The 14,648-nt window shown below is 37.5% G+C and overlaps 1 protein-coding gene across 1 annotated transcript in view; it reads right to left on the bottom strand.

The window, feature by feature from the left end:
• Nucleotides 1-4,004: 4,004 nt before the first annotated feature.
• Nucleotides 4,005-14,648, bottom strand: part of CAPZA1 (capping actin protein of muscle Z-line subunit alpha 1) — a 37,664-nt gene continuing 27,020 nt past the window's right edge. Inside the window, exons 6-10 of the mRNA XM_063104814.1 lie at nt 14,237-14,316; nt 13,580-13,658; nt 8,051-8,122; nt 6,032-6,094; nt 4,005-5,640 (exon numbers count right to left, since the gene is read on the bottom strand). Of these exons, the coding sequence (XP_062960884.1) occupies nt 5,500-5,640; nt 6,032-6,094; nt 8,051-8,122; nt 13,580-13,658; nt 14,237-14,316 (435 nt within the window). The 3' untranslated portion in view covers nt 4,005-5,499. The remainder of the gene's footprint in view (nt 5,641-6,031; nt 6,095-8,050; nt 8,123-13,579; nt 13,659-14,236; nt 14,317-14,648) is intronic.

Raw genomic sequence — 14,648 nt, 5'->3', positions numbered from 1 at the left:
TTTCCCTCCTCTGGTCTTCTCCTACCTGAGCCTCCCCTTCGGCCTCTTCTTCCTATCCCCTCCCCCTCTTCGCATTAACTCTTTCCTAAGGAGTCTGACCCCTCCCTCAGGGCCCTCCCCTTACCCCAAGCTCCCTCCCCTGGCTTCTAGCCAGTATCAGAACTTGGTTACCGCCTGGGGCCCCCTGAACAGCCCAGGAGGACCTCCGCGCCTCAGTGAGGGCTACTCCTACGCCCACCCTCGAGCCTCGAGACTTATTGAAAAGCGGGAGAGCAAAGGGCAGGGACTGGGATTTGGGTCGGCTGCAGCTGGACTAGGGCTGCTCATCCAGCACCTCCCCCAGACTGCCAGGGACAGAAACCAGTACGGAAGCCGGCGGCACGCCCCCCTCCCCCATTTCCCTTCTCGGGCTTCCAGACGCAGGGAGGAAGGCATAAGAGTCAAAGAAGTTTGGGGGAAAGAACCAAGTGTCTCTGAGATAAAGGTGGTGTACGTGTGGGAGGGAGGGACAAGGGGCTCTGCCAGGACGAACAGTCATTTTCTCTGCCACACAGGCTTCATTATGTGGTGATCCCTGCCCTTGAGCCACAAACTTGGACACTTAATTGCAACTCCAGTCTGTATTGCTCATTAATTTTTCACTAGTATATAAGTAAGGGTGGCCTTAGTCATAAAAATATTAGCTTCTTGAGAGCAAGGGACTGTTATGTTAGGCAGTACATGGTTAATAGCGACAGCATCAGTACCAGGAAGAGAAGTAAAAGACCCAGTGTGCTTCAGAAGAGACTGTTTAGACAAACTAAAAGGAGTTACCTCAGGGCTACCACAAAAACAAATATGAAATAAGCCTTTGCATCCATTTATCCTCCATAATGGAATAACAAAACACACACTAGAATGGGACAAAGATAATAAGTTATATAAAAATTTTTTAAAAATCAAATATAACAGAGTTCCAAATATATCAAAGCTAGTATTGTTCTCGAAAGTAGTTACCCGTAGGAGGCCACACAATCTAAGGAACTGTGGAATATCAAGAACCGGGTCATGGCCAGCTGGCTACCCTTGTACCTTCTCTCAGGCCAACAACCAACTAAAGCCAGGAATAACAGCCTTTAGCAACAGGAAATGCAGCGTCAGTGGGAACCAAAGCTACAGGGATGGGGATAATAGAGCAGGGGAAAACGTTATGTCTTAGAAATAGTTTATGCAAAGTAGAGGAAAAAAACTAGGAAACTAGGCAAACATTTTACCTTTTTTCTTCCCCACTTACCTGATGAGAACTCAGGGGTATAGAAAGGGTGAACTTCTCAAAATTGCTTTGCTACTTACCATCTCAAAAACCTACTATCTGCCATACCCAAACCAAATGTCTGGCTCCTTTCTGACCAGCAAATCTAACTCCAGGTTATTCCTGAACACATAACCTCCCCACTTCTCTGGTCAGGCCTATCTTCTGGACGTCCTCAAACTATATACAAACAGCTGTAGTACAGTAAAATCTTGGGTAAAAATGTTATGCGATGTGGCTTTGGTTAAAATGAAACTTCTCTAAACCAGTTTCATCTGGAATAATCTACTTCACATGGATGGGGTTGTCATTGTTATTTTTACGCATCCTGTTCTAAATGTCTAGAATAGTCTTCCTTCCCCTTTTACATCCAGCTCAGGACTCACTTCCTTGAAGCCTCCTTTAAACCCATCTGCACTTATAAGAACCTGACTTCAAAGTAATAAGGTTGATTTTAGTATGGATCCAAATGGCACTGAAGGTAGTCTGAAAGGTAATAGTGTTGTTGAAATAAACCAATGTAACTAACTACTTAGCCAAGATACTACTTTGTATAACATTAGGTTTGTATTTTATTAACTCTCATTACTCCAGTTACTTGAGTTCTACAATTCAGCATTTAAATGTTCTCTAACATTATGTATTCCACTTATACTCTACTCCCTAAGGCAACTGGAAACAATCCTTAAACTGAAATACTGAAATTGGTCTACCACATACCAAAGGAGATACTGTGGCACTTACAGTTGATACTCATTATTCACAGGTTCTCATTTGCAAATTCACCTACTCCCTAAAATTTATTTGTAACACCCAAATCAATACATGCAGTGCTTTTGTGCTCATTCATGGATATGCAGAGTAGTGAAAAATTTGAGTTGCCCAATGTGCATGTTCCCAGCTGAGGTCAAACACAGCGATGTTCTGCCTTCTTGTTTCAGCCCTCATATTATAAACATGTGTGCTTTGTGTGGTCTATGCCACGTTTTTTGCACGTTTGTGCTTTTTGCTGGTGATTTCACTGCGAACAATGTTCCCCAAATGTAGTGAGGAAGTGCTACCTACCTAAGCACAAGAATGCTTTACATAGAAAATTCATTAGGTGGGCCGGCCTGTGGCTTACTTGGGAGAGTGTGGTGCTGATAACACCAAGGCCACGGGTTCGGATCCCATATAGGGATGGCCGGTTTGCTCACTGGGTGAGCGTGGTGCTGACAACACCAAGTCAAGGGTTAAGATCCCCTTACCGGTCATCTTAAAAAAAAAAGAAGGAATTCGTTAGGTAACCGTCATTCAGGTATGAGTTATAGTATTCAGTGTTCCCAGTGACTTTACAGAATATAAATACTCTGAATAAAGAAAATCAACTGTATGTCCTTATACATGACAGAATGCTTTTTGATACTTTGGATTTGAAAAGGTGTGAGATTAGTTTCTGTCCTCAGAGGGCTTGTATCTATATGTTTATATATACGCTATCCAAAGGAGAATTTAAGTTACGTAAACTTAAACTACAGGACCATCCAGTTTTCTGTATTTACTAACCTTCCTTTCTTTGATTTTTCCACGTCGTTGGTAGCTGAACAACTAGAAGGCAGTCAAGAACATTTGGTTCACGTGGTAGTTCTATATAAAATTGTAAATTCATAAATTGGCATTAAGATATGAATCCATCTTTGAGTTTGGAAAGAATGTGCCAAGGTTTGCCAATTATCTAATGAACCTAGATGGGCATCAAAGTTCTAGATTATAAAACAGAGGTCAGGCACTGGAACTAGGCAACAAACGGAAGGATAACCACTGAGGCTCAGATGAAACAAAGTCTTCAGCAGTCATTTCAAACTCAAATATATGAGTGAGGCCCCACAAAACACTCCTTTCTATCTGACTGGGAAACCTTTGCCCTAATAATTCATAGACTGATTATAGCAGTGTGTGATAAAATTGAATATATTCTGCTGAGGGAGGTTAAAAGTCAGGGGGTCTCTGTAGGACTTGGCAAGGAAAGTTAACTTCCTCCCAACTATGTAAGTAACCAAGGGCTTTAAATAGTCGTGAAAATAAGAGTTTTTAAAAGTCAGCCTGGGCTGATGAAATCAGTGGGATAGCCTGGGGGTTAGGCTGACAGAGTTAATAAGTTAAAGGCAAGAATGTTTGAATTTATTTGCATTACAAGTACGATGGAGTACAGCTAAGTGTCCCTCAAAAAGGTAGGAATTTGAACTGGCCTTGGATAGAGGGTGAAGCGCAAAAAGCCTTTCCCACACATCTGTAGCTAAGCCAGCTAAAGAGAAGAAAAGCAGCCAAGTTAAGCCAATGTAAAATATTACCAAGTTCAAGGTGCAGGATCCTTTCATTTCTACTTCCTGACTAGTGATTACAACCATACTTGGGCCTTGCTTCTGAATTACAGATAGAGAAGATAACTAGATTTTCCTTTCTGACATTAACGGAAATCCCCAGACAAAACCTTTGAATCACTGGTAGCCTTTGCACGAAGAGCATGTATGATCCACACAGACAGTGCTCACATGCACACACAAAAAGCTATACTTCGGAAGTCTTTGGATATTCACAGTCTATAATAGTTGAAGGTAGAAACCAATTTCAGAAACCGTAAACATTCACAATAAATAAGATCAGATTACAGCTGAATACCTTACCTTGAGAACAAAGGCTGAAGAGATGGATCAAAAAGGAGAGACTCAGACAATTTTAGAACAAAACAGGTATATTTCTATTGGACTACCTGGTACAGAAGATAGTGTGGTATGGATGGATAGTATGAATGACAAATAATACAAATATATTTTATTTGAAATAAACAAAAATGCTTACATAGCTCAATGGGTCACTTGAAAACAAACTCTTGCTTGACTGTATTACTGAGCAAAAACAAAGCCGAAGCACAAACACCCTTCTGTTTTTAACATGTATTTGGAGATAGGTAGGAAGACACTACTTGGTTTTTTAAAAAACTGACCTTCCCTTAAGGCCTGGTCATAGAAGTGTAAACAATGTAAATGAATCCACCATTACCAGTTGTCATATCATATCTATGTCACCTGTGGATTCTGAGATCACACATACCTGCCAATATACCTGGGAAGGGTTGCTGTATCACAGTTACATTTGAGTTCTTGGCAGGCAGGACTGAGGAAGAGTAATTTGGAACAAGTTTTACATCCTATTTAGAAGAAATCACTAGTATTCCCTTAAATAACAGGTTACAATAGAAAGATACTGCCTGAAAGTTATCCTTTTCACTTTGGTTCATTTTTAGTTTTTGTTTGTGATTTACGCAGTTATTTGATTCATTTGCTTATAGTACAATCCTGCCATGAAGTATTAAAGCACAAGATACCTATCATTCCTTCAACATCTGCAGTTTTCAAGTTTTATACTCTACTACATCCACAGTATATCAGCAGTTCTTGAATGTGTAAAAAACACATAAATGGGTAAAACTCTTCTAAAAATGCAGATGTCTATAACTACAATGGTACTGGATGAGAAGGAGACAATGAGAGAAGAGAAGAAAAAGCAAGCACGTTCATGTGCAGGGAATATGGTTCAAGTCTTTGGATTTAAAAACAAGTTCCCCCGAGAAGCTGGGTATAATAGAGTTCCCCAGAAAACTTCCTTTGTTCCCGCAAAAGGACCTCAAAAGTCCCAATCCAAATTTTTGAAAACTACAGTTCTGAGAGGCTATAAGTGATGATCAAAGCAGTTGGAGGGAGAAGGATAAATGTGTCTTCCATTTAGCTATAGTTTGTAGCATAGCCTCTCTTTAGCTGTTGATGGATCAGTAAAAACCACTGAAGTACCAGAAGTACTTCTGAAGGATAGGGGTGTAAAAGTACTGAACATATTACCTGTCTAAATCAGTAACAGAGCTTCATTGCTAGGAAAATTTTCTAAACATTAAAATGACTCCAGGATAGCTCTCTCTCTCCAACATTAAATGTAGCGGAATTAAAAAAGAAAATTTACAAGTAGATATGGTGATAACAGAAAATTACAAGGCAGAGAACACAAAAGAATCAAGACAACGCTATAGGTTCAACAGTATTCCATGAGGCTAGAAAACCTTTTAAATTTGAAAGCCCTAGCAAAATATCATTCTTGTTTATAAATCACTTATTTATCATATTATCACACGTTGAATCCTTTTCTTTCCACATACTGAAGAATTCTACATCCAGCCTTTAAGCGTTCTGCATTTCTTTGCCAATCTTGTAGCTCAGTATCTTGTTCCAGTCGATTTTGGTGCGGGTAACTGGAAGCTGCCTGCGCAAGGCCTTGAATGTGGTGTCTGACATTGTTTGATAGTTTTCACTAATTGCTGTCTGCAACAGATAATTGAGGATGAGTTGCTTGAACAGAAATGGGGTTGGTCGTGAACAGGAAAATGACTCTGTAGTCAAAGGGCATGTTTAAAGTCCCCCATGAAGGAGGACAGACAGGTCATACTATTTCTACAGAGCTCTAATTCTCCAATCTCTAAAGTGAGTAAAGAAGCTCACCTGTATTATTTCTAAAACTAGAGCTACAGTCCCTTCCAATCCCAAAACCCTGACTGTAAGCAGAACAACAAGTTGCAAGGTCTGCAAAGTCTCCATGTTTAGTAGTACTAAAGAATATTTTCATGCTAAAGGACACAGAGAGGCCTAACAAAATATGTTAATAGCAAAATAATAAGATAGTAGACCTAGAAAAGTTACTTCCAAATCTTCTTACCTGATACTCATTTTCTGCATTCTCTATGATTTTAATAAACTCCTTGGCAGTTTGGACTTCATTCTAATGGAGGAAGGAAGAGGGGTAAATAAGAATTTTTTAAAAATGTGTAAGCAGTGAATAAAAAGATACTGAAAAGTAAGTTCATCTTAACTAACGTTTGTATAACAATTCCTAGCTTACCAAGTGTTCCCATGCACACTACTTCCTTTGATCCTCATAAAAACTCTGTTAAGTAGATACATTATAATCATCTTCATTTTGCAGATGAGAAAATAGAACCCCTTAAGTGACGACCAAAACTATACAGCTTTTGAATGATAAATATGGGACCCCAATCTAGGTATCAGACAAAAAATCCCATGCTCTTTCCAATTCTACCACAGTAGGCCCCAAACAGCATGTCTTAAAATCTTGATGCTTGAAAATATTTCTGGTTTTAGATGATATGAAAAGAAAAACAACAAAAAGCAAAAAACAACCAAACCCAAGATGAAATGAATAATGCGAATAATAAATACCAGGCATATCAGCCATATTCATAAGCTCATATACTCCTTTATTTGCCACTTACAATGTTAAACCAGCCAATCACATTTTGTATTACATGATTCAGGTACAAAATGAGATGAATCTCTCTTTCTCTCACCATGAAGTACAAGAGAATTATTTCTTAGCAATAAGTCTAGAGACAAAAAAAAAAAAAAAAAAAAAAAAAAAGAGGGAGGGGGGCAGAGGGGAGAAGAAGGAAAGAAAGACAGCATAGAAAATCTGATGACTAAAGACCGGGAACAGGCATTTCACCAAAGAGGAGATACAGGATGGCAACTAAGCACATGAAAAGATGTTAGCCATTTCGCGGTGATGCAAATGAAAATCATAGTGAGATGTCATGACATACTGAAAAAAAAGCACAACAAAGTTAAAGGGAAAACGTTAATTTTAATCCCTAGAGTGCAGTCCCAACACAGACAGTGAAGAACTCAAAACTATCTTCTATTTTCATAATAACACGAAAACAAAGTTATCTGCTATCTTCACTCTCACTCTTATGTGTGTAAAATGCAGTTTCATAGAAGCTACACGACATGCAATGACTTCATTTTGTAGGCTAACGGAATGTATGAAGTGGATATGAGAATCCAGCTGTCTTTTAGTAAGCCACACATTACACAATTAGTGAAGATGTAAATTAATGCCATTCTTCTAAATTTTTTTTGGTGTGGAAAATAGTTATTTTTCAGAAAAACGTTATTTAAATAGTTAACTAATGGCTTTATTATCATTATTTTTAATTAACAAATAAATATTTCTAACAATTAGTTTTAATTTTTAATAAGGTAAACATTGATATAACATATAAACAAAAGCTCTTTGTGGGTATTCAATAACTTCTAAGACTATAAAGAAATAAAGAGACTATGAAAGAAAGAATGCAAGAACAAATTATGTCCCTTCTTTCAAGGTACAGAACATAGTACAGAACACAATACTTTTAATACTTCTAAAAATGTTGTTTCTTTAATGATATGAATTCAGCCCTATAGGATTTAGTTTGGCAAACTTTCCTTGCTTCTGGTATTTATTGATAGAAGGTATTGCTGTCCTTGAACAAATCTCACAATTGAGAAAGAGGAAGAGAGGGAGAAGGGAGGGAGGTTTTGGTGATGGGGAGCAATAATCAGCCACAATGTATATCGACAAAATAAAATAAATAAATAAATAAATAAATAAATAAATAAATAAATAAAATAAAATTAAAAAAAAAAAAAAAGAAAGAAAGAAGAAGAGCAAGAAAAAGGAAGTTTCTCTGAAGCCATAATCACTATTTGTCAAAGACTGTAAACTATTACAGCTGGTTGGTAGGAAGAGATACTAATTGAAAGTAGATGCCAAAATCAAAGCATTGAAAGCAAAAGGAATTTATATTGGCAGAATCAGCATACAGGCTCAAAACTAATTTTTTTTTAAAGAAAAACAAGGCACAAATGAGACAAACATTAAATATTCCATACTCACCGAAACAGTGATTGAATCTTGTACATCTTTATGACTAACCAACTGAACATTGCCATCTTCATAATAATGAACCTGTGGTGAAACAATGTTTGAGCAAGTTTGTGTAACGTTCATATAGAAACCAACTGCTTAGAGCACAATTCCATGCTTCAAGCCATCCTTAAGTTGGTAAGCCATCTTTACCAACTCTGAACAGATAATTGATATAACCAATAGTAATTCACAATTAAAATTCACAGAACACTAAAGCTTAAGAATTCTCTCTTTCCTTAGAAGGGAAAACGGATTATTATTTAAGCTCAGCAAACATTTATTATGTGCTTATTACCTTCCAGGCACTGTGGTAGGCATTATGAATACAAAGATGCATAAGACCCCACTCTTTTTTTTTTTTTTTTTTTTTGGCAGTTGGCCAGTACAGGGATCAGAACCCATGACCTTGGTGTTATAAGGCTGTGCTCTAACCAACTGAGCTAACCATCCAGCCCCAAAACCCCACTCCTGACAGTATTAAAATAATTAAAATAAAATCATTTAAACATTAGTTTTTCACTGTGAAAACCAAGGTTTTTTTTTTTTTTTTTAAAGATGACTGGTAAGGGGATCTTAACCCTTGACTTGGTGTTGTCAGCACTATGCTCACCCAGTGAGCTAACCAGCTATCCCTATATAGGGATCCGAACCCATGGCCTTGGTGTTATCAGCACCACACTTTCCCAAGTGAGCTACGGGCCGGCCCTAAAACCAAGGAGTTTTAATGGATCCTAATACCTGATACCTCTCCATATATATTATCATCAATATTGGTAAGAGATCTGACCAAGTGCAGGAAAAGCTTAATTGAGGGTTAAAAACAGGACTGAAAAGAAATATTTTACTGGTAAATTAGACAACAAAAATAAGTAAGATAAAAGCAGTTCTGAAGAGGTAAGGTAAAGTGAAGTGCTACAATTATGAAAACAGTTAGCAAGAAGGAGGAGTACCCAAGGGACAGACTAAGAAATCAGTGACAATGTGTAAGGCTCAGGAAGTTTTGGTCACTTGCAAGACAGGTTCAGTCACCTTAATTTAACATGCCTACAAACTGGCCACATAGAATAGGATAAGGATATCCTTTTACTAAGTGCATCTGAACAGGGTCTTGAAAACAGTAATTGTCATTTAAGTGGACAAAATAGAGAAGGGTATCTACAAGGGGATAAAAAAAGTATAAGAGAATGGGGTACAACTGGCTTAATTTAGGAAAGAACAAAGAACTTGCATTTGAATATGTGTGAAAGGGAGTGTGGCAGGAGACACTGTAATAAAGTTGAAGACACTGAAGAGCAAAGTACCTTATAAACCACATTAAGAATTCAGACTTTATCCTATTATAGGTGATGGGAACTCAGGGAGAGGAAATGTTTTAGAAAGATTACACTTGTGTTATGAAAAAAATAAAATGGAGAGCTAAAACCGGGGGCATAATGCTAGAACAGTAGCCCAAGTAATGCCATTTCCTTCATCTAGTGCTATGGTCTGAATGCTGGTGTCCTTCCAAAATTCTTATGTTGGAATCTAATACCCAATGTGATAGTATTAAGAGGTGGGGCCGTTGGGAAGTGATTACGTCATGAGAGCACCATTCTCATGAATGGGATTAGTGCCCTTCGGCTCAAGTGAGCACGCTTGGGCCGAGCCCGTGGCGCACTTGGGAGAGTGCGGCGCTGGGAGCGCAGCGACGCTCCCGCCGCGGGTTCGGATCCTATATAGGACTGGCCGGTGCACTCACTGGCTGAGTGCCGGTCACGACAAAGACAAAAAAAAAAAAAAAAAAAAAAGTGAGCACGCTTGCCCTCTTTCCATCATATGAGGCCACAGCGTTCACCCCTTCTGCCATGTGAAGATGCAGCAAGAAGGCACAAGAACAGGCCTTCACCAGACACCAAATCTGCTGGCACCTTGATCTTAGACTTCTTAGCCTCCAGAAGTGTGATCAATAAATTTCTGCTGTTTTTAAATTACCAATCTAAGGTATTTTGTTATAGCAGCCTAAATAGACTAAGACATCTAGTCTATACTACCAGAAGATATTTGAACAGAAAAGAACACTTTTAGAGAAAAAGCAGAAGCGGAGAAGAGAAAAGCAGTAGCTTCGCTACTACAGCTATTATTTATTAAGTTCTTACTGTGCATTATAGGTACTACATAAAACACTTTACTTATTACTTCTACCGCCTCATTTTAACTGTTACAAGAACTCTGTGCAATACGAACTACTATTAACCATATTTTATAGCTGAAGGAACTGAGGCTTGAGGCAGTTTAATCACTTACCCATGTTCACATACCTAGTAAGAGGAGGTTAGGATTTGAATTAGGTTAAATTCTAGAGTTAAAACCTTATCCAACATGCACAATACCTCCCAATGCTATACGCTTTGTCAAAAAATTAAAAATCCATCAATGTGGGGTAGAAATAAAGTGTCTCACTAGGGGCTTACTCTTTTGGGATATCATTAGAAGGGGACAGATAAATAACAGCCAAGCTTCATCTAGTCAGAAATCTTGATCCTATTCGCAATAAAAGAACTTCCCTGGGCAACATGAACCCACTACATATCCTTGTTAAAGGGACAAAAATAGATTTTCTTTTTCATTTTTTTTTTAAAGATGACTGGTAAGGGGATATTAACCCCTGACTTGGTGTTGTCAGCACCACGCTCTCCCAAGTGAGCCACGGGCCGGCCCTAAAAAATAGGTGTCTTTAGTGGGAACAAATGGCTGGCTCTGTCCAGACGGGCAAGAGAAGCGAGAATTTCCATACCCACTCCCAACCCTGAAATTTCACCTTTTGGCTTTCTAAAAAGAGGTTAAAGAGGAAAAGACAATTTAAGAATGCACTGGAAAAGCAAGGAGATGATAAGTGCTTGTAATACTTAAATGTGAAAATCAGAACAGCAAAGATATGGGCAAAAAAGACTGGCCTAGGGCAGGCCAGCTAGCTCAGTTGGTTAGAGCACGGTGTTACAACACCAAAGTCAAGGGTTTGGATTCCCATACCAGCCAGCTGCCAAAAACAAACCTGGCTAAATAATAACATAAAAATGCTAAAATCCCAATAGAGAAGGACACTCAAGGATATTCAAATACAAGCAGATAACACTCTAACAATAATTTTTTTTTTCCTTCGTCTAGCCGCTGGCTGGTACAGAGAACAGAACCCTTGACCTTGGTGTCACAAGGCCATGCTCTAACCAACTGAGCTAACTAGCCGGCCCGCAACACTAGTTTTGTTTGACTGATCATTTTTCAACTAAAAAATTAGAAGTTCAGGGGCCAAAAAGAACACTGGGTAGGGAAATGAGTACAAACGGGATGTAGGATATCAAAAAAAAAAATTGGAGATCTGGCTGGAGAAACAATAAATACGTGTATTTCTCAGAACCCATCTGAAGAAAGGAGTTATGCAGGGTACATTCTTTTTTGTCCAAGAATAAAGACTATGCAATTATTTTGAATTTCCGTCATGTTTCTTAAGAAATAGGAGGATATGAATAAGAATATAGGGTAAGGCCATAAGCCCCACTGTTTGTGAGCTCAATTGAAAATTCTACAAATACAATTTTATTACCTAATAAACTAATGATATCATCATAGAAATTAAGCTTAAACTCTATCCATTCCAAAACAAAACCTTTTCTAGGTCTCATCTGCTAACATGAAAATGGTTCTGTTAACTAATACAAATTTCAACGTGACTGTTATTGACATACATCCTCAGAAATTGTTGCCTTCCCAGAACTATCCTTTTGCCTATAGAACAGCCTAAAAGGCTAAATATCTTACTGATTTTTCCAAATAATTCTCACTCTTTGATTTTTAAAATATATGTAAATGAAGTAAGCCTTCTCCTAAAGTGTGATCAGATAATCTGTGCTTACAAAGGAATAAATGAGCATCTGTGCACTGGTCCCTGTTTTAAAAGTCCTATCAGAATTTATCACCCTTTGTGATGTGTTTTTACTTTATAGGTTTGCACTGGCAAAGCTAAAATACAAATAAATATTTCCATCTAGAATAAAAATAAATTTACTTACAAAAATTTATAGTAAGCTGCCAAGTTAATGCTGATGCTATAGTTATAAGAGGTCTAGAGTACTAGGCTACTAATTGATTTGGTTAACAGACACAGAATAATATGCTGTCTTATGTTGGGCTCTGCCAGAAGCAAACCCAAAGATAAAGATTTGAGAGAAAGTAGCTTTGAGGGAGGTAATCTCAGGAAATCTCAGGAAGTAGGGGACTGAGGAAGTGAGACACAGAAGGGAAGGAAGCTTTTTAAAAATAATTAATTATTAATTAATTAATTTATTTTTGGCAGCTGGCCGGTGAGAAGGAAGCTTTACAGGTATGTTAATGGGAAGGTTACAACTGTGGGCACTGAGCAATGGAAGACCAAACAGAACATGCTTCAGAGTTGTCTCAACTGAAGGGTGAGAATGATGGCATATTCATCTATCAACTCTTACATATCACTGAGGGCTGCTCCCAGAGCTGTGAACTCAACACTTCCAGCCTGTCTCACCTGAGTTGGACATGCTCCTATGGCCAGGAGCTGCTTGTAGCAGGAAGCTGAAGATATATATAAAAAGAGTGGGTGCAGAAAGCATCTCTATATATGCTTTTGATTAAATTATACCATTAAAAAAGACATCTGTTGCTAACTATTAGTAAAGCAAGACTTAATACAATATAGGTACAATTAGGAACTGATCTTCTCACTTATCTGTAACTGTTTAATCTGACCTTAGAGTCAGTCAGGCTTAAATCACCCTGAATTTACAAAGTCAAACCTCTGCTAGAATATTAGAATTCAATCCAGGCAGGCATCAAATGAATTAACAGATACCAGTATTAGAAATCTGCTTTGCTTAGCTATTTATATTCCATAACATGATGACACTAGGCAATTCTATTTCCCTCTGCTTAATTTAGTTTAATTCAATTTAGTTTTATTTATTTTAAAACTTTCTATCAAAAAACCAACAACAAAACCCCTCACTGATATAGCTTTCTTCAGAACTAAGATATATCCTAGATACTATATAGTAACTTTTTTCTTTTTGAATTTGTACACATAAAATGCTGGTTTATTTTTGACAAAAAAATTTTTTTGCACTTTATTTTTTATTGAAACATAATTGATTGTACACATCTGTGGTACTGCAACATCTTAACATTTTTTTATTTTATTCCTTCCTAAAATTGCTGTTTGATAATTCCTGGAAAGATCTTATGTTATCTTCGGAAGAAAAAAAATAAGCAAGCAGTACTCTCCACACGACTATTCTTAATCAACCTAGAATAGTGTTCTCTCTATTTAACTACCTCCCCAGGAAAAAGGCTTCTATTCACTGCCATCAATCTCCCTTTGCATCTACATATAGCTGGTCCTTATTTCTAACACCAGAACAAAATACCAACTTGCATGTTTGTTTTAAAGATGTTAAATTTTAGCCACAGTCTATAAACATGTTGGAATCTCACCTGAATCTTAAGGACTCCAACCACCTGGGCTGTAGGTGGTGTGATGGTGAACTTCCATTCTGATCTCCAACGACCATTCCTATTAAAATACACACAATGCTGCAGAATTAGCAGTAAGCACAAGAAAGAAGTGATGTGCCACTGAGGCAGAAAAATTGAGAAAGAGGGGGAAAAAACCCGTCATTTCCAGTTTGACAAATCCAAGGCTCTGACTTTTCAAATATAATTTTGAATCTAAGTGCCCTGACCATAAAAACCTTTTCTAAGTTATTTTGACTTCCATTTTTCCCTTTGAAGTAGAAAAACATGCCTATTCTGTTCAGGGGAGGCTCTTCCAAAAACAGATAAATAGGCTGCTGAGTCATGCAATTAGCTCAAATATTAGTAATCCTAGCCCAAGTAAAACTCAGACTTTCACCTAGGCATTTTATTAATCACTTGTTCTCATTCAATACAAGAGTATTTTAAAAAAAGATATGATTATAAAATCTTAGAAGAAATTTAAATAATATTTAAATTCCTCATTATAGGTGGCAAACTGAAATCTCTAAATCAAATAATTTATTCCAATATAGTTGGAACAAAAACTAAGTCTGAACAGCTGGTTTCTTTCCTATATAAATTAGATGCAAACAGAAGAGAATATCTGTTTCTTACCAGAAGTTTTTAGGCTGAAACTGGTGGCTTTCAATACATGCAATAATAGTCTGTTGCCCATCTATAGTTTTAGCATAAACCTATTGTTGGAAAAAAAAAAAGTTAGACTCCAAAAACATATTTAATTTAAATGACAACACTGTACAAAAGCAATGTACCAAATCCTTGGGGGAGACAAAGAATCAGACAGAACAAGTTTATGACACAATAGAATTCATGGGCCAGAAACACAAAGCAGAACATGTTAGGTTCTAGCAGGTATAATGAATACAGAGGGAAATACTGTTCTTGTTTTAGAGTACAACACTTAGGCTGGGTCTTACAAGACAGATGAATTCTGATTAGCAGAGACTAAAAATAAAGATAGTAACAGCTCAGGCAGGACTTGTTAAGTGAAATCGAGGACTTGTTC

This window comes from Cynocephalus volans, chromosome 8 (genome assembly GCF_027409185.1).
Source record: "Cynocephalus volans isolate mCynVol1 chromosome 8, mCynVol1.pri, whole genome shotgun sequence".
In the NCBI taxonomy this organism is placed as follows: domain Eukaryota; kingdom Metazoa; phylum Chordata; class Mammalia; order Dermoptera; family Cynocephalidae; genus Cynocephalus; species Cynocephalus volans.
This window is presented reverse-complemented; position numbering and strand designations above follow the sequence as displayed.